The sequence below is a fragment of the Coturnix japonica genome, chromosome 4, assembly GCF_001577835.2.
Source record: "Coturnix japonica isolate 7356 chromosome 4, Coturnix japonica 2.1, whole genome shotgun sequence".
NCBI lineage: Eukaryota > Metazoa > Chordata > Aves > Galliformes > Phasianidae > Coturnix > Coturnix japonica.
Window position 1 is genome coordinate 57,811,262 of NC_029519.1, and position 23,539 is coordinate 57,834,800.

Here is a 23,539-nt window from a genome sequence, read left to right on the forward strand (position 1 = left end):
TAACATAACATGTAACTATGTTTGTCCCAGTAGGAATCCTGAAGTGGTTGTTGTCCCTGCCACCAGATTTCCTTTGAAAGCTCTGCTGTTCAACCCTGCTTGCAACTTTTCCTCATTTAGTATAATCTGTAGATTTCTTGAACCAAACATTGGGCAGTACAGCACTCATTAATGCCTGGAACAAATTGCTTTTAGCTGGCTACAGTTTGTTCAGCAAATTAATAAGTACTGCCCTATTTATCTGGTGGCCAAATGGATGTTTCTTTTTTCCCTGGATTCCACCTTTCCTAACATTATATTTTCTTTTCCTGTTAATGGTTATCTAGACTTTTTCTTGCATATAGAATTAATTTAGAATATGTGCATTTTAAAATGTTCCAGATCATTTTTTTTTCTGAAAAAAGAAAAAAAAAAAAAAGCAAAAGAAAGTGACAGTGTAGTGGTTTAGACACATTTTCCAAGTTATCCGTACAGTTACTTTCAAAGGTTATGAGACCTTGTTGTTCCAGTACTTAGGAATGTTCTAAATTCCTCATCTCTAGACACATCTCTAGTCATGTTCAAAAAGCTACTGCAGTGAATATTTTGAATTACTGTCTAAGAAACTACAGCATAACAAAGACAAATGTTGTAAAGCCTGTCAGAAAACCATTCAACTGGAAACAAAGGTAATCTCCTTATATCAGGGAGAATTTATTCTGAGCGAGAATTTTAAGGAAATAAAAATGAAAGGTTTTGCTTTCTTTTGAATCCAAAGTGGATACTCTCATTGTGGAGATCTTTCTGGGGTGTTCTTCCTTTTTTTTTCTTTCTTTTTTTTCCTACCTCTGGACAAACTCTCAATTTCTAAATAATTTTACTCAAGGCTTAGTTTTTCCATAGTCCAAATAGGGATGAACTAGGTAAGCATATATCTCTAGAGAAATGTTTTAAAGGCAATTTTGACTGCATGTTATATTTAATTTTTCTTTAGAAGGGCATATGATTTCTCAATTTCAATAAATACAGTCAGCGGATCTCAGTTGGCCAAGATAAATGTATATATGTGTTAGAATTTCATGCGTTAGACAAGCATGTCAAAAAGTTTATATAAAAAATGATGAAACAGTGGAGAAGAATGATTCTGAATTAAATTGCATTCTGAAGTTAGGAGCATCGCACACTTTCTTTACAGAGGTCTCTTGCTGATCAGATAGTGTGGGTGGTTCTTAGATATAAGCTGTTGAACTTACTAAGCTATTTCTGCAATCATAGGAGAATCAGAGGTATTATTAGCTACACTGAAATTTTCTACTCCTGTTGTCTGTGTAAAATTGACTGAAGTGTTTTCCTAAGGAGAGTGGAGATTGAATACAGATCAGTGTTTACAAAAGCCTCCATGTTAGTTGTTATATTATGCTGAATAAGATACATAATCTTTGTAGTGTTCTATATTTTAAACTGCTTCTAAATATCAACCAAAAATAATCTAACAAAATATTTTGAAATTTAATATAAAGAACACGTTGTGATGGAAATAACTGATGATTGCACTGTAATGTGTAGGATTTTTTTATTATTATTTTCAAGAGGATCTTACTTCAAGCCTCATTTCTCATGCAGGTGGAGACGTTTCAAAAACAAATGAAAACAAAAGCAAATGAACTCTACTTGAAATCCTGTTGCTTTTCCCTAAAGACAGTAAGGACAAATGCAAGTTTAAAGCCTTTTGGAGCTCCTTACAAATTAAAGAGATTACATATAACCAAAGTTAGTCCACTAGGTTTTTGAAACCTGATAACTTTAATCTGTATCAAAATCATTACTAAATAATAACAAAGAATGAAAAGATGATCAAATGAAGTAGTAGCAAGTACTGGATCTTAGTCACAGCTGAATTACAAGTTACAGTTATGAAACAACTACAGAGATTCATGGTGAGATAAATATGGGTGAGAATTTGGTCCCTCACCTCATCCTCATCTCCAAATTGGAGGGATGTGGATTTGTTGGGAAGACCACTCAATGGATAAGAATTTGGTTTAAAGACCTGCAGAGGGTGGTAATCAATGGCTCTATGTCCAGGTGGAGGCTGGTAACAAGTGATGTCCTCCACCGGATCAGGAGTGTTGGAGCTTCATGATCCTTGAGGTCCCTTCCAACCTGGGTGATTCTGTGAGAAATGCAGATTTAGCAGGCCAAACTCCATCTGTTATCCATCTGTTATGCTCATCTCTAGAATCTAAGCATCTTCTTTTAATGTATTAACCTTGTTATATATCTATCTATCTATCTATATATATATATATATCTTGTATATTAATCTTGTAATTAAATCTATTTAAAAGCTATGGAGTTGTATTGCGATTTACTTGATAAAACTGAATCTCATTGCTGTGACATCACATAATTTATATACAAATGCAATATTATATTTTGGCAGAGACTGGGGGGAAAGACTGCTTTCAGTCCCTTTGCTCTAAGTATCTTAAGAACTGTCTGCCATTAGTCTTTATCTTAATAGATTTTTAATCATATCAAGTTTGCAGACTCAAATGGCTGAAGGCTTTTTGGTATGTATTATTTCTAAGACACAAAGTATAGAAGGAAAATGTTTATACTATTTTAACAATAATTCTTTGTCTCATGTAGTGTGCTTTTTGAAGTTGAAGAAGGGAGTGTGTTTCTGTCCTGGTTTGCAGCTAGAATTTAGAGAAGTATCTCAAATTAAAAACTACATGTAAGGAAGAATATTGTTGTGTTTTATGTTTGTACATATATAATACCAAGGTGATGCGATACCCACTCTGTTCTCTTTCACTTTTCTGTTGTTTCCAGCAAGATGTTTAAAGAAAACAGGCACTATGCAGACTCCTTACAGATTTTATATAAAACAAGCAAATAAAATTTCTGGATTTACTGTTCTCCTTTCCTTCCCAGCATGAAAGGAAGAGGGAGACAAAACTATTTTTATTCTTTTGTGTGTGTCAATATTATGTATATTAATATTTATAACTTTGTCATATCGGTCACTTCTAAATCTGTGCCTTTTTCCCTCAGTATTTAGAGTAAATCTTTAGCATGCAGTGCCATTAAAAAGTCATTAATTTTGACATACACAGATGTCAATACACAAATTAATCGAATAAAACGACACATTATTTATTTCAGATGAATGTGGTAAATTCAACTTGTGCCAACAGGAATGATAAAACAGATGAACCTGCCAAAAATTTTTAGTTATTTAAAGCTTGAGGCTTTGTGGTATACAGGTGTGGAAGAAAACAATGCTTGACCTATACATAATATGTAACTTTTAGCACCCTTTCCTATTGTTCTTGTTTCAGTCTAATTTCTTATACATGCAAACATAGATTCTAATCTTAGAACTGTAACACATATTTAAGCTCTGACTCTGTAAAGATAAGTTATCAGATTTTTTGAGAAATGTAGTAAACTGTATGCCTGTTGGAGATTAAAGGACAAAAAGAGAAGTTGTTTTGTTTTTTGTTTTGTTTTTTTTTGTTATAACATAAAGTTTTATTTACTACAGAAATGTGTTAATATTTGCTTTGCTGGGTAGTTTGATTCCCTCTCCGCTGCTCTTTCCCCCCCCTCCCCCCCCCCATGTAGTCCAGTGGGTGCATTAATTCATCTCATCATAACTAAATGCATCCTCACTTACTGTGAGTTAACAAATAACATGAAAATGCAGCTTTCTTCCTACAGCGGGTGGTGGGTTATAATGAACATACGCTTTATTTAGTGATTATCAGTTACTCGTATGAGACTAGCTAATGAAAAATGAATCAAAATGAAATTTGTCTTTCCAAACTTCTTTACATTCTTGATGCAACTGAGTTCATTTAACACTTCATGGCATCAAAATCAGGAGCTTGGAGGAAAAAAAAATAATTTTTAGTTTTCTATTTATCACTAGAACAAAATACCTTCATATTGCATTCAGTAAAAATCGTACATTTAAGACCTTAAAGATTTATGATTACTTTTCTGGTGCTGTGCCACTCATTTTTTTGTTTGTGTGTTTTTTTGTTTGTTTTTTTTTTTTCCCTCCATACCCTAGTGTACCTATTCAATACACCAAGGAAATATCTTGAAACAGAAAATTGTTGGAAATTACTACAAGAGTATTTATTTAACCTCCTTGTAAGCATCTGAATTTCTTTTAGAGCGGTAAAACAAAAGAACAGTAATCAATTTGACAACAGATTACTAGATTGTGGTTGCAGTGAATAGTGATGACAGACCAAAAGAGATGTATAATAATTCACTTTGAGGGGCAAGTGTACAAAAACTAATTTTCATAATTATTTTTTTAATAAATGAAGAGTTGTATCAGTTTTGTACAGGCTGGGGGAAGACCTGCTGGAGAGGAGCTCTGCTGAGAGGGACCTGGGCGTCCTGGTGGACGACAGATTGACCATGAGCCAGCAGTGTGCCCTTGTAGCCAAAAAAGCCAATGGCATACTGGGGTGTATTAAAAAGAGTGTGTCCAGAAGGTCAAAGGAGGTGATCCTTCCCCTCTACTCTGCCCTGGTGAGGCCTCATCTGGAATATTGTGTCCAGTTCTGGGCTCCCCAGTACAAAAAAGACAGGGATCTCTTGGAAAGAGTCCAGCGGAGGGCCACTAAGATGGTGAAGGGCCTGGAGCATCTCCCCTATGAGGAGAGACTTAGGGAACTGGGTCTGTTTAGCCTTGAAAAAAGAAGGCTGAGAGGGGATTTGCTCCAGGTTTATAAATACCTGAGGTGTGGGAGCCATAGTGGTGAGGCTGGTCTCTTTTCAGTAGTGCGTGGGGACAGAACTAGGGATAATGGGATGAAAGTACAATATAGGAAGTTCCGCACGAATGTGCGGAAGAACTTCTTTGCAGTGAGGGTGACGGAGCACTGGAACAGGCTGCCCAGGGAGGTGGTGGATTCTCCTTCTCTGGAGATATTTAAGACCCGCCAGGATGCCTACCTGTGTGACATGGTGAAGGGAGCCTGCTTTGGCAGGGGGGTTGGACTTGATGATCTCTAGAGGTCCCTTCCAACCCCTACAATTCTGTGATTCTGTGATTTTGTTCTTCCCTTGCTGACCCAAGCTTTCTCTTTCTTTGTTCCCCAGATGCTGTCTATATAAGCAGTTGGATATGGTTTTCTTGAAGTGAATAAAGAAATGTCTTCACTAGGGCTTTGTTTTTTGTTTTTTTCTCCTTTCTTAAATGCCATAGCATGTCCACTCTCTTCTAATGAAAGTTTTCCCATAGAAATCTCCTTTATCTTCCTCCCGGTTTCTTACTTTAATCTCTTTAAGAGTCTTTGTTCATAGAACATTTTTGTATTTTTTTGCTTCGTGTGTCACCATTAGGGAGCCTAATTTTATAGCTAAATCTGATATTTGTCCTGAATTTGTGGTCTTTGGGTAGACTATGCTGTGTTCGCTTAACCAAATTCATCTGTCAAAGAGTGTCACTGCATTAGAGGCAGACAACACTACTCAATTCACCTTTATTGTTTCTGGTCTGTTATCTATGGTTAGCTCAGTTTTTCAGGGAGTGTCTTTCTATATCTCCTATAACTAATAAAGGAGCATGCTCACCCTTCTGTGAATTATGAGGAATATGAATAAATGAATGCATTACAATACTGACATGAATAATCTATTGCATATGTAACTGCTCTACAGTAGAGTAGGCATTCTCAAACTGCCTGTATGTGAAATAGAAATTGTGTTGATTCCATTACTGTACATACATTTTACTGCTGTAAAACAAACAAACAAACAAAAATCAAACAATGATTTGAATTTTGTTACTTATCAAGACTAAAAACAATTACTTTGTGTTTTTGCAATCCAGTAAGATTATCAGTTTGTCGCATTTCTGAAACACAAGGGCTAAACATTTGTGTAGGCTTTTAATAATCTAAGTGTGTATGCATTTTGCTGATCAGTGAAATAGGCATGTACTGTGTAATTGTGTAGTAGGCTCTGTGTGGAAACATTAAAATAACAATAGGCTGTCAGGAAAAGACTTCCAAAAGCCTCCTGTATTTCTCCTCTACAGCAATGTAGCTTTAATTGTACATCATTCTTACAGAAATACATATTCAAAAAGTTCAAAATATTTTTTCATGATTCAATATTGCAAAAACAGGTAGAGTCTTCTTCTTCCAGTTCTTAAAGTCAAAATGTTCTTCTAATTTCCATGTGATTCTAGTTTCTTTATTTTAATCTCATTGTTTGCTATCTAATCAGTAGGCATGAAGAAAGTGTTTTCATATTTTAAGATTCTGATTGTGTCTGCTTGCTCAGTTCCCCTTCTCCAGTGTATATAATACCATCAAGTTTAGACCTGCCTCATAGGTCATTTTTTACTTTAGTTGTTTAATGTGTGTCTGCACTGCCCATTGTTATTCAGATATAGAAAAAAAAATGTCATGGCTTTTTCATTGCTTTTCATTTCATTGATATCATGGTCAGCCTCCAACTGCCTACAGAAAGTCTGACTATCTATTCTGATATAGGGTTCATAATATTTTAAGAATTCAAGGTAGGTTGATCTCTATTGCCATTGTTTTGCCTTTTAAAAGTTATATACCAATTCTGCCTTTCTGGTTTTCATCTTTACAGTTTGCTTTCATTCATCCTTTAAAAAAAAAATAAAATCTGTGTACATAGACTGTGTAACTGGGATCTATGTAGTGAAAACTAATACAAAAAAAAAAAAAAAAAAAGAAAGAAGAATTAGGAATGGATACATTAAAAATAGCAATTTGTGCCAGGTACCCAACACCTAAACTACAGGTATGCATATTTATTTATTGTTAATCTGGTCCCCTGGAACAAACATCCCTGTCCTACAAACTTTTGTTTGTAGCTATCCTGCAAACTTTTGCTTTCAGGTTTATAGGCTTTTCTCATCAAACACCAGAGCATTCTTTGGACTATTTTGTAGTGATAACAACAATAGGCTGGTACTCTTATGACCTTTATCAAGGAAGTAGGCTTTATTTTTTGTTGTTGAATTGCACATAAAATGCGGTACCTGTTTCTTCTTGACTCTGAATTTGGGTATTGGCCTCATTAGGGCTCAGTTTGGGAGAAGTCTTCTGGCAGTGCCAAATGCTGGACAGGACACCATGAAAGTGATTCTGGCCTCTCTGATCCTCATTTGCATGAGGAAGAAGTGGGTAGATGAGAGAGGTTATACAAAGTTTGGACAGATGGAAATGATGAGTTGTAGGGACGATGATGCAGAACTTAAAAACACATGGGGGCATAGCTGAAACCACTGACCATGATCTGGCATTATATATACTTATATGATTATACTGAATCTTTTGCAAGACTGAAGTTGATCCTACCACTGTGTAGAAAAAAATTGCAGAATGTTGTCATTGTTTGCTTTAAACAAACAAACAAAATACACAGGAAAGTATTGATGAAAGTATTCTGTAGTAGAAGAAAGAAAAACAAAAGTAGATAGTCTGTAGATAGTCTTGGCATCTATGTGACCTGGTTACAAGACCTTTACCTTTCAAGTGGTACAAGTAGGAACACGGGAATTCTTTGTGGTTTGAGAGTATTCTGTCAGAGCATGTTCACTTGTTACTTGCTGTGGGACTTGCTTGTGCTGCAGATCATACATTGATTGGGACCTTTCTGTTCCTTTTAGAGACTGTTGCTGCACTTTGAACAGAACTTCTGGTTTAAATTCATCCAAAAGGAATCCCCTTCAAATGCAGAAAAACTGCCCCACAGTCTGAGCCAACATGGAGTAAGTGGGGAAATGAGGGATTGCTGCACTTGGCTGCTTTGAGCTTTGTCACTATTGTAGACGTATTTTAGCTAATCATTTATGGCTTGCAGATTTTTTATACTTAGAATAAAAACTGTTTTACTTAGCTGATTTGAAAATACCTACCATATGCAAGTATTCTCAAATGCATTCATTCATTCCCTGCTGGATCTTAATCCTTTATCTGTCTCTGGAGCACCAGTTAAAACAGGGAACCAGTTATGTTGTTCTTTTGACTGAAAGAGAAATTAAAAAAATAAAAATAAAAAAGTAAAAAAATGTCAATATGCTTTCAGTATCTATCAGGAGCTTTTTCTTCTCCTTTGAGTAAACTGGTTCATTAAGGAAATAACGTTACAATGTAATTCCATTTTCCCCTTACACAAGACTCCCAGGAAATTTTCTCTGAAATTCCTCTTACTGAAGTATGCCTTCTTGAAATACTTTGCCTTTAGTTCTAGTTATTTTCTATCTAATCTGATTTCTGAGAACTCTATCCTTTTGTGACCAATCTCAAGCATGTTTCCTCTCTGTCTTCACTTTCTTAGCTCTTTCTTTTCTATTAATTAGAGTAAAATCTGGAGCAGACTCTGCCCTAATTACTTCTTTAATGAAAGTATTTCAGGAGTTTTCTAACCAGCTTGTCTCCTGCTGTATTCACAAAGGGAGCTGGCCTTCAGCATTGTCAGTGAGATCTGTACTGTGGTTTACTCTTCACATATGTAATTTACATCATCCTTCCTGCCTGGATTTTTTTACTTTTATTTATTTATTTATTTATTTATTTATTTGTTTGTTTGTTTACTGTTATTATTTAGTTATAACCATCATTTACAGTCCTTTAGAAATCCATTCTTTTTGCTTTTGTCTGAATCTTGTAAGGAAGGTGTTCATCCAAAGTCCCTTACTTTTTTGTTCTACGTAGGATGTTTTACATGATTTTGAATCCTTACCTCTCTTTCTGTTACTGTAATTACAAATGAACAACATGAAGTAACAACCAGATGTCTGTTGAGTCTCAAATAAAGCCAAACTCAGAGAAAGACTAGTGATTACTATGCTTCTCACTATTAAGGACATGTAGCTTCTTTTTTTCCACACTACAATATGTTCATTTTCTCTTAGTGACTGGATTTCGCTTTCCTTTCCAGTGAGCTTCCTTCTTTTTCACTGAAGATCCTCATGTCTAGCACATTATTGACATCCTTTTGATCATTTAGGTTTCTTCACTTCATTACTTTTGCTTCTGGATCTCCTATCAGTTTTCTAAAGCATGTTTGCAGGGATTGTAATGCTACTGGTCTCTGCCTTTAGAAGTCTGTAAGTCTGTGTTTCTTCAGAGCACGGAAACTTAATTTAAGGATTCCATTGTAGGACTGCTGTAGAGACACCAGCGTAGGTAGTTATACTCTGCCCAGCATCCTCATAGCTAACCACTGAGAAAGATTAGATGGCAGAAATAACTTACATTGTGTTTTTAAAAGGCTGGATTGTGAAACTAACCTGTTCTTAAAATTTTTATCCACTCATTTTCTTAAATTGCTCTATTTAAAAATAAATAAATTGCTGGGATGCTGTGCTGTTAATTCACAAAGGCATAGCTTTCATTGTCCTTCAGTGCTCAAGAGTTCAGCCATAGCAGAGGAAATTTTTGATGTGTGAGAATGTACTATATTCCTTCAAAGTAAGGCAATTTATGTATGTGTAGAAGATGCCCCCCATTTGGAAATACAATTAATAGATCTAAGTGGTTAAAAAATACAATTGAGAAGCTGTTTGCAAGGAGATGAAGCAGATTCCTTGGTCATTGTGATTATAATATTCTTTTAAAAAATAATAAAAATAAAAGTGAAGGTTGCATTTTTTTAAAAATCCTTTTTTATTGAAAAACAGAGGGAACATAAATCTGTCACTTATGAGATGGATCTTCTGTTGAGTATGATTTTACTTAAAAGTAATTCTCACACAATTTTGTGTCATTTCTTATACTTCCCTTTCCCTGGTGGCATGCAGGAAGGTGGGTCACAGTTAGTCTCATATACTTTATTGAATGTATCATCACAGCATTGCTGCTTACCGAAAGATGTGTGGTAGTTGTTTTTGGAAAACATGCAGTGTTTGCATGGGAATACAAAGCAATGTTTACTTAAAGACGGTGAAGACTGCCTTGTTAGATAGTTACATTTCTTGAGAAGCAAAGATATGTAGCTGCTAAACATTTTTTTTTTTCCTTTAAAATAATTCATGTTATGATTCTAAACAGGTTGTTTGGACTGTTCTTTGATTTTTTTTTTTTAATTTTTATTTATTTTATTTATTTATTTTTTTATTGTAAGTTCAGCCTGTGTTTAAGTATTCCCTGAACAGAAACACATTCGCATTATAGGAAAAAATAATATTGGGAAGTATATATTATTTATGACACAAGTGTTAAAAAAAAAAAAAATTGGTAAAGCATGGTATCATGTTAGGGCCAGTTTAGGACATTTCACTTCTTTAATCCTATAAGCTACCTGGAGATGAATAGAACTCAGAAAAATGTTAAATCTTAAAACTTCTTAGATGGCTTACCTAGCTATTTTTATTAGATTCTGAAATCTGAATCAGGGAATATTTTAAATCAAGACTCTACAGACAAGAGTCTTAAGTTGAAAAGCTTAACTTAATAATCATTCCCAGTTTGCTGTCTTGCTGATGTTGCAAGGATTTTCTGGTAAAATTTAACATTCTGTTGGGATGAATAATCATGGTTTTAATAGTGGGAAATTTCTATTTTTATTCCCCCCCACCCCCAGTAAGCTCTCCATTATTTATAAAAGGAGGAGTTTTATTGAGAGCCATTGCTATACTGATGTTTTCAATTGATTCTAGTTTTCTCAAGCACTATGGGAGACTGGGTGTAAATAGTCTGAATACAAAAAAAGAGGAGTTAGTTGTCTAGAAGGTTTGTGGAATCCAAGATTTCAATTGATTTGCACTGATAGAGAAGTATTACATTCCAAGTATGTTGTGTATCAATATCAGGATAGTACTGAGGAAAAAAACAAACAAACAAACAAACAACAACAAAAAAAAGTTAAAACCAACAAATCAGCATCTACAAAAAAAAAAAAAGAGGTATGCTGGACTAAATACATGAGATGATGAGGTGATAATTCTCTGCTTACAATAGCCATGTTTGTGAGTTCACATGCTGTGGTTGGTCTGGCTGCTTTATTTTATGTCTTACATGTGGCAGACTGGGAGGAGCAAAAAAGAAACATTAAAACTAAAAAAGACATACAAGGACAGGCAATGAAATGACTATTTAGCCTAAGCAAAAATCTGTCCATGTTCAAACAGAAGTAGAGTAGTTGCATTTACACCTCTGGAGGATTAAGTTATGAGTTGAAGTGTATTTCTAACTATATATATGGTTCAGAGCATGGATACCCAACCTTCCGGCTTGCCCGGGCTGCCTTGAGTGAAGAGGAATTATTGTGAGCCACATATGAAATGTATCATGTAGTTAACCTATATAAATGAAATTTTAAAATTGTTGTTTAAACAACAGCAACCAAAAAGGAGCAAAAATATAAACTCATTAAATATCTGACTGTTTGCAAAACTGGTTTTAGGAAAGTGTTTGCAATTCTTTGTGTGTTGTCAGTGTGCTCATTAGAGATTTCTTTTGCCGTAACTCAAGCTAGGACTGTACTGTGGCCGCTCTGTGCCATGGTTTCAGCTCATGCAGCATTATTAGCACGCTGATGTTTGGTTGTTCCCCAGCAATGGCTGTGCACCTGGGCCTAGACCAGGCTACTTGTTTGGGAGAGCTGCCTTTTTGATGGTGCAGGGCGGGGGTAGGCTTCATGGTGGGTGGGACCAGGCCACAAGCTGCCTGAAGATTGGATGTAACTACTTAATTCAATATATGATTTATAGTTTTTGAAAGGGGACAAATGCTACTAGAAAGGTTTTAAATGCATGTCTAGTCTTTTCTGTCCTTTTTTTTTTTTTTTTTTTTTTTTTTTTTTTTTTTTTTTGATGGTTGCATGATGCTCAGTCCATGAATGTTTTAATGGTGTAAGTAGAAATCTCACACAGAACTTGAACAGGGCATGTACTGGGAATGAGTGAATATTTTATCATAGTTTTCTTTTTTTATTTTTTTCTTCTTTTTCCACAGAGAGTAAGGTTGAATTTCTTAGCAAAAAGCTTATTCTCTGTCAGAAACATATCTTTCTTTTTCTTTGCAGATCAAAGTATAGAGACTTTCAGGAACTACCTAATTCTGTATGTTCCCCTCTCCCTCCCCCGTGATTAGCTAGTCTCTTTCAAAATTATTTTTTGGTATAAATCAGCATAAGCATATTGTAGGGTTTGGTGATACAAACGTTGATATTTTGTTGATGTCAGGATCAGTGAAACGACAAGGTACAAAACCAGAAAACCAGCATGTCATTCCACCAGTATACAATCTATTTTCGTATATGACTGAATTACAGAGCATCTCCACTCATATCAAACATCATATTTTAATATTTAAAACTGCTGTTAGTCTAATGCTAATGCATCAGTCTAATGCTAGCTCACTGTGAGGATTGGAATACAAGAGTAGTTCCAAAAAATACTTTGTAGTGATTCCTAAAGAAATGGTGGAGCCTGTGCTCTAATATTTTCAGTGTAAGCCTCACACATGCAAATCAAAACAAGAGTGTACAAATGTCAAACTGTTACATAAATGTAAACATTTCCTACAGATTTATCAACAGAGATGACCGCTTCTGTAAATCGCATGTTTGTTTATTGTCATCCATTGTCAGCATGCTAGACAATCTGTGGTCTTTCATTGCAGTTTTTGAAGTCAAGAAATTACTTACAGAATAAAATACAAGGATAATGTGTGATTAAATTTTCAGCATGACTAAATTAGCTTCTTCAAGATGTTGTGTTGAAATTACAACCAAGCCTCAAAGGCAGGGAGGCAGACTGAATAACTGTGATTTATGTAGACTAAATAAACACATGCATACACACACATCCAGTTTTTTGTTATTAGTCTAATTAAAGCATTGACAATCTTGTCAAAATACTTCAGTTAAAGAAATATTAACACTTCCACAAGAGTATACAATTACTAAAGCTTCTTCACAATAACGATAAAATTAAAATGAAAAAAACACCCACTGCTATAATCCAGACCTTTCTCTGGTATTAGGTTCACTCTTTCTATGTTTCTTAACAAGTCATGTTAATTCTTCAACCGAAGCAGCATAGTGTTAATGGCAGGAGGTTTCTTCCAGCTTGCCCTTCAGTCTGTTTCTGTTGCTTTTGCCTGTGTTGATATAAAACAAATAATTTATAATGAATTATTTGTATCTATTTATTTATTTATTTTCCATATTGTGCTCAGTAAGTTACATGTTACACTTGAGTGATGAAATATTCAGCTCATACTAAAATAGATAAAATTTAAATGTTTTCCAGAATTGAAATTAGTTTAAATTATGTATATGTTACTTGATCAACTTATTTGCATGGCATATGTGTGGCATCCAGGGGATCAGGCCCAGACAGCATAGATTGATGAAAGGCAGATCGTGCTTAACCAACCTCATCTCCTTCTACGATTGGGTGACCAGGCTGTAAGATGAGGGTAAGGCAGTTGATGTAGTCTGCCTAGACTTCAGCATAGCCTTTGTCACGGTTTCTCAAAGTATTCTCCTGAGGAAACTGGCTGCCCGTGGCCTAGATAGGTATACCCTTCTTTGGGTAAGGAACTGGCTAGAGGGTTGTGCCCAGAGGGTAGCGGTTAATGGAGTCGGCTGGTGACTCGTTTCAAGTGGTGTCTCCCAGGGGTTAGTTCTAGGGCCCATCTTGTTTAACATCTTCATTGATGACCTAGGTGAGGGGATTGAGTGTACCCTCAGTAAGTTTGCAGGTGACACCAAGTTGGGAGGTGGTGTTGACCTGCCTGAGGGTAGGGAGGCTGTCCAGAGGGATCTGGATAGGCTGAATTGCTGGGCTGAAGATAATGGGATGAGGTTCAACAAGTGCTGGGTCCTACACTTTGGCCACAATAACCCCATGCAGCGCTATAGGCTTGGGGCAGAGTGGCTGGATAACTGTGAAGAGGAAGGGGACCTGGGGGTGTTGGTTGATGCTCGGCTGAACATGAGCTGACAGTGTGCCCAGGTGGCCAAGAAGACCAACAGCATCCTGTCCTGTATAAGAAATAGTGTGGCCAGCAGGAGCAGAGAGATAATTATCCCTCTGAACTCAGCTCTGGTGAGGCTGCATCTGGAGTATTGTGTTCAGTTTTGGGTTCCTTACTACAAGAAAGACATCAAAGCCCTGGAACGTGTCCAGAGAAGTGCAACAAAACTTGTGAGGGGTCTGGAGCGCAAGTCTTATTAGGAGTGGCTCAGGGAGCTGGGATTGTTTAGCCTGGAGAAGAGAAGGCTCAGGGGGAGACCTCATTGCACTCTACAACTTCCTGAAGGGAGGTTGTGATGAGGCCTCTTCTGCCAGGCAACAAACAGGACCCGAGGAAATGGCCACAAGTTGTATCAGATGAGGTTTTGACTGGATATAAGAAAGAACTTTTTCTCTTAGAGAGTGGTTAGGCACTGGAATGGTTGCCAGGGAGGTGGCAGAGTCACCATCCCTGGCAGTGTTCAAGAGGCGTCTGGATAGGGAGCTAGGAGATACGGTTTAGTGGTTTTCTGTGGGTATGGTAAAGGGAGGACAGTTGGACTAGTTGATCCTGTAGGTCCTTTCCAACCTTGTGATTCTATAATTCTATGATTCAATCAGTTTTGACTTTATATATAGAAAGGAAAAGAGAGGAGAAAATGATATATAAATAAATAATGCTTCAGGATTCACTGCTCAGCTTCAAACTCTGGATGAGAGACAGACCTTCTTCATCTCTGTTTTAGATTTTCAGCTTATCTTTCTACTCTTACCTAGCTACTGGTGTTTTGCAACTGACTGACCTGAAATGCTTCAAGAGCTCATAATTTTGCTGTTGAATACTCTGGGGCAAAAGAAAAACATAATTGCCATTCCCTGGCAATTTTTTATTGGTTTTTTATTTCTCTTCTATCTGCATTAAGTATGGAATTGTAAGGAGCATACAGTGTTTTCTGACTGTTTGAGGATTCATTGTACAAGGTTGGATTGGGCTGGAAATGGAGTTTTGTTAGCCTGACTATACGTTAACTGAATCATAGCAGACTTTGGTGATGCAAGTGTGCTGGCTACAACTAGAAAACCACTTTATTTCACTGTTGTATTCATGGGCTTATAACAGTGTGTGGGAACACCAAAAAGCACCAGACCCTCTGCACTACTTTTCACCTATTCAGTTGCAGGTGAAGATGAATGGTTAGGAATTTCAAAGCAGGAGTTCAAAATGAGTCAATAAATGTCACTATTAAATGAAAAAAAATTGGCGGATTATGGCTTTTATAAGACTTTGCCTATCTTCTAGAAGACTTAATCTAGCATATATGTCTTGATATAGACTTGTTCTGGCTTGCTTACTTAACAGAACATTGAAGAAAATTATAAGCAGAGAAAAATTTCCAAATAAAGAAAATAACTTCTTGTGTCTAAAACCTTAAGTGGTGTTGGCTATCTGGTTGCTTTTGTTTTATTTTCTGCATTGATTTAGACTTCACATCCTTCTCGCCACATGGTTTCTATTGAAATTGTTAGATTCTACTAGGTTTTCAACAGATCTGCAAATCTTTTCTTATTGTTTAAATATGTGAAATGTTGGATAGGTAAAACAATAATAAAAAACAACAAACAAAAAAAAACTGTCTTTAAAGCAATCGTCTACTCTTGAGAGGTATATTTTCTGTTAATGCAATCCAATGTAGGCTTGTTTACTTTCATAGCTGAGGAAGCCAGGCTGTGCTTTATAACTTTAAAAAGCAATTTAAACAGACAACATATATTCAGGATATTCAGTTCCACTTACACTGCACAGTGGTCCGTCTTTCTCAATTTCTACAGCTTTTCTAGTTAAAATCTCTTCATTACTGCTATGTTTCCGCAGGCTATATTTTTTGCTCAGTCACCATATGTCCCTCAAACATTGTATCACTATACTATACTCATTTCTCCCTGCACTCCTCCCTTCTCTTGGATGTCATTCGCACAGTCGTAGCTTCTAGTTTCAGCAGAGAGATTAAGGGAGATGTCTAAAACAATTTTAACTATTACAGTGTTTTTTTCCTTGATATCTTCCTATCAGTTCCCTGTCATTGAAATTCACAGTAACCTTTCCTTGCCGACAAGGAAAACTCCCTGTATTTTTTACTGCTGGTCCATGTCCGCTTCCCTCCTTTCTCCCCTACCCCTCCTCCCCCGTGTTTTTCTGTTTATGCAGGCCTGTAGCTGACTATACTTTTTCCTTTTATTATCCATAACCATGCCAAAACACCATTTTCCTCCAGATGGAATTTTTATGCAGCTCTCTTTATGAAACCCAGCCCTTTGTGTGTGTGAACATTGTACAGATAACTTGCCTTGTCAAATTCCTCCTAAGCTTTTGCATATCTAGCATTTTATCATTGTTATAACTAATAGTATAGTTTATCTTCCCAATCATCCACATCATTCTGTATTCTACTCTACAGCACTGTTTGGCAACAGCCAAAACACTGGTGTGTTGTCAGCACTGATGTAGTCACAAATCCCAAAGGTTTCCATACAATCTGTTATTAAGAAAACTAGCTATATCCAAGTCAGATATGGTATATTGTATTAGCATTTATTTATTGTAAGAATGTATTTATATACTTCATTCAAATGTATTTTTGCACTTGAGTGAAATCAAATCACAAATGCAAATGATAACTTGAGTATCTATTGCCTAGAAATCATTAAGTAAATTGGGAAGTTTACCTGGATGATTAGCAAGAGTTTTGCCCAAATCAAACTATTTTAGTATTACGTCAGAATCACATACATAGGAATTTGCAAGTATGCTTTAAGACAAAACTCTTCTCCAGTTCCATTTTAAAATTTAATATTATTTTCAGCTTTTAGGGAGGAACATCACAGATGAGCTGATCTTCATACGAATGGGTGTATTAAATGGACTGGGAAGACTGAATTTGTTTCTGACTAATCTTTTCAGTTTTAATGTCTTTTAAAGCATGACTTTTTGTTTGTTTGTTTGTTTGTTTCCTCTGTGACAGCTTAATTCTAGCTTAATGATACAAAAAGCAAACAAGAAAGGAAAAAAACAACAACAAAACATTAACAGTATCACTCGGTGTAAGCCCACCAAAAGTATTTTGAAAATTAAGAATTCTGAAGAAATTTAGAACTTCAGTAATAAACACTTAGGAAAGCTGAAACCAAGATGGAGACCATCAGTCCTATTTTCAGAGCAGACTTTTAGCAGATTAAAATAAATCTGTAGGGAAAAAAAGTATGGTAGTAGGAGAGTAGGAAGTAGTTCTCAGCAGGGGATTGAAACTAGGTGCTCTATAAAATTCTTTCTAACCCAAATCATTCTGTAATTCTAGCTCTCTGTAAAAGTAGTAGTGTGAAAGTTCTGTGATAAAAGCAGAGATTTAGGAAGGTAAATACTTAGTATAGTTTTAGATTTTTTCTAGAATTACAAGCCTTACAAATAAGATGGAACAAGTGAAAGCATTTCCAGTCTTCAGATTTTTATTCCCCCCCCCCTCCCCCCCAGATTTATTTTGAATGGTATTTTATGTCTCGCAGTTGCAGACATTCTGCACAAGCAGATGTAGCAACATATTGAATTTGCCTTTTCAGTTCTAAAATGTGTTTATGCCTAAAACAATAAACCGGTATAGTTCTTGTTTAGTATTTATTCACTGTCAAATTATAACATGATTGTTCTCGTTTCTCAGGCTATTTCATCTTATGATTATTTTGTATGCTAATCCTACAACATATATAGAAAAATGAAATTGTTGACATTTAGAGCTAATGGATATTAGTGAAGGTTGTACTTGCAAAAGTATTGTATAATTTCTTTATCTATCTTTCTTCTCAAAAATAGGCACCACTGCATACAGATACAAGGTAATTAAGGAATAGTATTTGATGATTAAAATGTCAGAAAATGAATATAAATAGCCCCTTAACTACATAAACAATGGCAATTACTGGCTTAGCTTTATCAAGTTTCTCTAAATATTAAATAGTTTATTACAGAGTCTGCTATAGCTCTGCCACAATACTTTAGCAGGTACATTTTGTATTGTACATATCCTTAGCAGGAGCATTTGTTATTCTGTATTTTGTCTACTTTGGAGTGAAGTTATATTTATTTTACTGCTCTGGAAGCTTCTGGTTTTGTATTCAGACATCTAGAATTGTACTTTCATACTTGAAATGTGAAGGAATAATTCCCAAAAGTATGTGGGCTTTTTTTAACAGATCTATTGTAGTTTGAAAAGTTGTCTGACACTGTATCTTTGTTGAGTTTGGGAAATTATTTCAGTTGAATTATGTTGTATAAAATGTAATTTTGTTTTTCTCTCTTAAACTGTGAAAATTTTCACAGTCTTTAGATGTAGATAATAATAGTATCAATTGAATATGTGCCGTGTTGGCATCATTATTTGTTTTAGAAAAGGGAATTGTAATAGTGTCTAGACTATCTTTAGCTAAGAATAAATGTGAGTACCTTGGTGTCCTCTTCCAGTGTCAGCTGGGGTTGCTGCCATCAGTCTGAGTAGGGCTGCCCATCAAGTCAAGGTTATACAATACGGACAAAAGCAGAAATACAAGTTCTTGGTTTTCTGCTGCAGTAGACTTAGTAATTACTTCTAAGCATTTAATCAGCAATTGGGTTACACTTGCTAATTTTTTACTTAAGTGAATCAAGTATTCCACTGGCTGTGCAGCGAAGAATTATCTTCTGTCAAGAATGTAGTAACAGGTACAGACTTGAATTTAGATCAGTGTGCAAAATGATCTTGTCTCTAAGTATCAAACTGATTTCATTGCTTTAACTGTGATAGCTAAAGCATTGCAGTGCTGCTTCAATTTATATATATGTATATTTTGTGCATTGGATCATTTTGTTGGCTTTTTTCATCTAGACGTTTAGAATGGCCCTTTTCTTATTTCTATCCAGATTAAAATAAAACAACAACAAAACTTAATTTTGAAGTGCTTTTCACTAGTAACATGCTCTTAGTAAAGATGAGCAACTACTAATTAAATAACTTTTTTCTTCCTGTAGGATGTTTTCCTGTGACCTGACATAATATTTCCTGATATTATACAAAAATAAATGTTTTCTTTAAAAAATATTGCATAGCAGGTGTAATTCAGGATCCAGCTTCATCTCCACAATGATGGCATATATATGATCAATATTAGCACCCTTGCATTACATCTAGTCAGGGAATAACGTTTGCAGTTCACCATCAGAGTAGGGTTTGTAGTCAAAAGCCACAGTCCCAAGTGAGGATTTCCCTCTAAGTTCCTCTGTCTAGCTCCTATTCAGTTCAGAAGAGCTGCGGACAGTGAAAGTTGCAGCACAACCAGTCCACGTGAACTTTTTCCCTACGCTCACTGAAATTCCATTTCTAGACATCAGAAGGTAGTATTTCAGAAAAGAAAAAGAATTGCAATATAGAGAGAGTTCATGGTATTTTTATAATGCAAATCATTAGAGGTCCAAGAACTTAACGACACAGTAGCAATCTTAAAACACACTAAACTTCAGTGGATAATATATACTTGTCTCTATTTTACTGGCTGGACCTCCTACTTCAGTTGGCCAGCACCTCAAACATTACTGTGTTTTGGCTACTAACCCTTAAAAAGCATTTATTTTCATGAGAAAATACTTGTTACTTTTAGATATTAGGCCAGATACTGTTCTTTTTACCTTGCTCTGGATAATGTTATTTCATAAACTGAAATGTATATATATGTGTGTGTGTTGTTGATTGTAGGATGGAATGGGAAATTTGAGAGTCACTAAAAAAGGAATACGACTTGAAGGAATATCTGAATTTCTACTTCCATTATATGTGAAAGAAATAAATTCCCGAAAGGTAGGTGTTTTTTAATCTTTTTCCCTTAATTTACAGCTAATGTAAATGAATCTCTTCAGCCTCAAACTACAAGGTTTCATTCTTACACCTCCTAAATTAGCAATTAGTAATTTTGAGAATACCTTAACAGTGAAATCTTCCTTCATGTCTTTTTTTTTTTTTTTTTTTTCCTGAAACCTTGCTTGCTTCTTAAAAGAAATGTCCCGTCTTTAAAAACAAGACCCTAAACCATCCTTAAAAACAGGATTCTAAACCTCTATATTTCATACTTGAAATGATGTTGGCATTGAGAATGGAGCATCTGAACACTTCATAAGTTCTTAAGTCTGGAAACACAAGATTGATTATGTGTGTAAAATGTGTTGAAATTGTCAGTGGTTTTATATACACCAAAGTTCTTTCTGGTTTTCATTAGAGTGATTTCTTTTTCCTTTTTCTTTTTTTTTTTTTTTATTTTTTAAATTTTTTTATTTTTTTGGTCCTCACTAGGTACAAACAATCTTGTTGAACTGTATCATATCTCTAGCTTGTAATTTTTCAAAACAAGCCATTTTTAGATGCTGTTTTCATGCAGCTGTTTTATTATATGGTAGCAGATTATTATAAATAAAAAAATATGAACTCAGTGTAGATCATTTTGATATAAGAGTTTTCACTCATTCATGCTGTTTATTCAACATCAGCAACATAGTATAAATGATTTAGAAGCAATAAAAATCTCTGAAATTCTCTTCACAATTCATACAATAATCTTTAATCAGAAAGAATATTACAATAGTTTTCAGTCAACAGTGTGCAGTGTATTGTAGTATGCACAGAACTAAACCTGGCAAGAATGAAATTATATTTGCCCTTTCTGTCTTTATGGAAAATTCTTTAAAGTCTGTGTAAGGAATGTCTCGAGTATTTTCATAAATGAGATCATGACAGCTTCTCATTTCTTTTAATTAGTTCACTCTTGTGTTAATAGGTATATTAAATTAATGACAATTCTATTGGTCCTTTTTTTTTTTTTTTTTTTTTTTTTTGTAAAACTACCATATTTCAATATTTGTCAGGGAAACTATTATTTTAGGTAATGAAAAAATATTTAATAATCTCATCCCCAACAATTTTTAATTTTTAATCACTTTAAGAAACATATATATTTGATTTTTCAGTTCACTGTGCATCTAGTTGGTAACAACACCTTGCTCATAATGTTTCATTTATAATAGTAGCTTAAGATATTAATTACTAGCTAAGATTAAAAAATAAGTAATGAGTTGCTTCAGAATAAATGCAAATATCAAGCTTTGATATTGGTTTAAATGTTTCCATTTAAAAGACAAACAAACAAAAACACATACCAAAGCACAGCAACCTAGAAAACACTCAGTGCTCAATTAAATAAGTGACTCTTTAAGAACTGATCAGTAAGATCAGATTCTGCTTTCCGAAGTTGGAAAGGCATCTACAAAGGGGAACACTGGCCATGTTTCTTTTCAGACCATCTTGCCATGAAAAGGTATGGATGTCTATTAAGTAATTTCTGTAATGTCCTATTCTTTCCTTGACAATTTTGTAATTTTAGAATACTTAAATCAGAATATTTTGTTTTTTATCTATATCTAAATTAACAAAATAATATAGAGTACTAAACTTGTTAGACCTTCATACCAGTCACAACAAATCCTTTTAAAATTGTGCCTGACACATGAGCCTGCTTAATATGAATATTCTGAGATGTAGACTTGATGAAATCTGCGTAAAATTCTCAGACTACATATCTTATACCCTCACCCTTCATGGAGCATACTGTTTTTGTAGAGGTTGATGAGCATTCATCATGGCTTTTCTTTATTACTTGTTACTTTGTTCAAGTGAGTTATGTCTGTTCCATGTCCAGTGAATGTACACAAGGGTTATGATTTGGGATATTTTGTTTCACAGGGCTTAATTTGTTCTCTTGAAGTAAATATGGAAATGTCTATTTCAGATGAGAGTAGTGAGGCCTTTAAGTACGGTTCTAATTTCACTCAGAGCTGGTAAACAATGTGGCAAACTATACATATTAGTATAGCATGTATATATATAATTATATAAGTATGTAGGGTGTAAAGTCTCTCAGAAGCCTGTCTCAAGATTACATTAGTCCTGAGAGGCTCATGAAGCAGCTTTTAAGTGCCTTCAAATTAATATCACCAGGACAAAATACCTTGACTAAAATATTTTTAGTTTTAATTTATTCATTATCTAGCCAAAAAAAAAAAAAAAATAAATAAAGTAAGGAAAAAAAAAAGTATTTATGTAGATTTTGTTCTCACCTCGCAGAGCCCATCCTAGCACTTTGTGACATTGCTCAGTAGTGATTTCATCAAAGTTTCAGTACCTTCTGGTGTATGAAAATGTGACTGATATGTGGAAAATATGAAAACAACCTTGGAGCTATGTTAAATGTTGGGGTGGGGGGTTGTGGTATCTCTGCTTGGAGTATCTGTAGGTGTGTGTCTTCTGTGTGTATTATTAGCTGTTTTGTCACTTACAGGATTGAAGTTGGTACTGAAGAAATCTATGTGTGAGCCATGTTTCTGATGTCTCCTTGCATTCAGTAGAAACATATTTTGTACAGTAGGCTCTGAATAGCTGATGTTAGTGCTTGTATTTGGGTGATAAAGGGGGAATTCTTCCCCCTCTTTCTATAGAAGTAACGTCTGAACTTTGATGCATACAGGAGCTAAATGGCCAGTGGAATCCAAAACACATCTGAAATTTCCAAATTTGTTCTTTTATATGCACATGCTGCTTATTTGCTGAAGGGAAATTTTGCTCTTTAAGTACATTTACCCATTTCCCATTAAAAGAACGGAGACAATGAAGTGGTATCACCCAATTAACCCCTGATACAAACTGTAATGAATTCAGTGGTGTTACTGTGAAACTCCTGTATTTCTCTGCATTAGCTTTTGTAGACTGACACCTGGGAGCTCTTGTAGGACTGCCAGCACTGCAGGTCAGGGCTTCATAGCTTTTCCCGGGAACAACAAGGCAGAATGAGTCAGGAAGACCAATGATATTACCAGCAGGATGCAGCAGCTGGTGCTAAGAAAGATTTTGTGCTTATGCAGAAGCTATCTGTTAGCTAGATTTGGAGCTGATAAATGTGTTCATGCAGTTTAACTAGTTTAAGTCCTGTAATCCTAACACTACTGAGGTGTATAGATATCCTAGAAGCCTCAATTAGGTGGCTTTTTTGTATTATCAAAAAGTCACAAAGACACCTAAGAGTCTGCCATCTTTGTTGCACAGTGAAAAGTTCAATGCTTGTTTTTGCAATTACAAATGACATACCTCTCTGATAAAATCTGCAGTTGTCCACAGTTCAATTTTTCCTAATATCAACTCTTCAGCCTTGCCCTTGGGATCATTCACCTGTCACTGAAGATAAAACCATTAGTATGGCATAAATAAAAGGGCTCCTTAAGTCATTTGGCTCTCAACATGATGTAGTTCCAGTGTCCTGAAAGCTCAGTGTCAGTTTATTGGCTATGAACAAGATATAATGGTTTCTCAGTCAGAAGATTTGCCAAGGGACAAGTCACTCGTATTTGTTGGTGGTCTCTGTAGGGACTGCCATTCTGAAATTGAGTTGGCTGTACTTGTTGTTTGCTGACAGCTGATAGACCTTTATGATTCATGATTTTGCCCTTGATTTGCTATACTT

The 23,539-nt window shown here is 35.3% G+C and overlaps 1 protein-coding gene across 11 annotated transcripts in view; it reads left to right on the forward strand.

Moving 5' to 3' along the window:
* Positions 1 to 23,539, forward strand: part of SGCZ (sarcoglycan zeta) — a 348,739-nt gene that overhangs the window by 238,024 nt on the left and 87,176 nt on the right. For 9 of the 11 annotated variants that reach the window (XR_004306978.1, XR_004306979.1, XR_004306977.1 and 6 more), the window contains 2 exons: positions 7,661 to 7,762; positions 19,735 to 19,836. Coding sequence is in view for 8 of the 11 variants with exons in the window: in XM_032444281.1 (XP_032300172.1) it covers positions 7,661 to 7,762; positions 19,735 to 19,836 (204 nt within the window). In the remaining 3 variants the exon portion in view is untranslated. The remainder of the gene's footprint in view (positions 1 to 7,660; positions 7,763 to 19,734; positions 19,837 to 23,539) is intronic. The other 2 variants (XM_015862368.2, XM_032444284.1) reach the window with 1 other exon arrangement.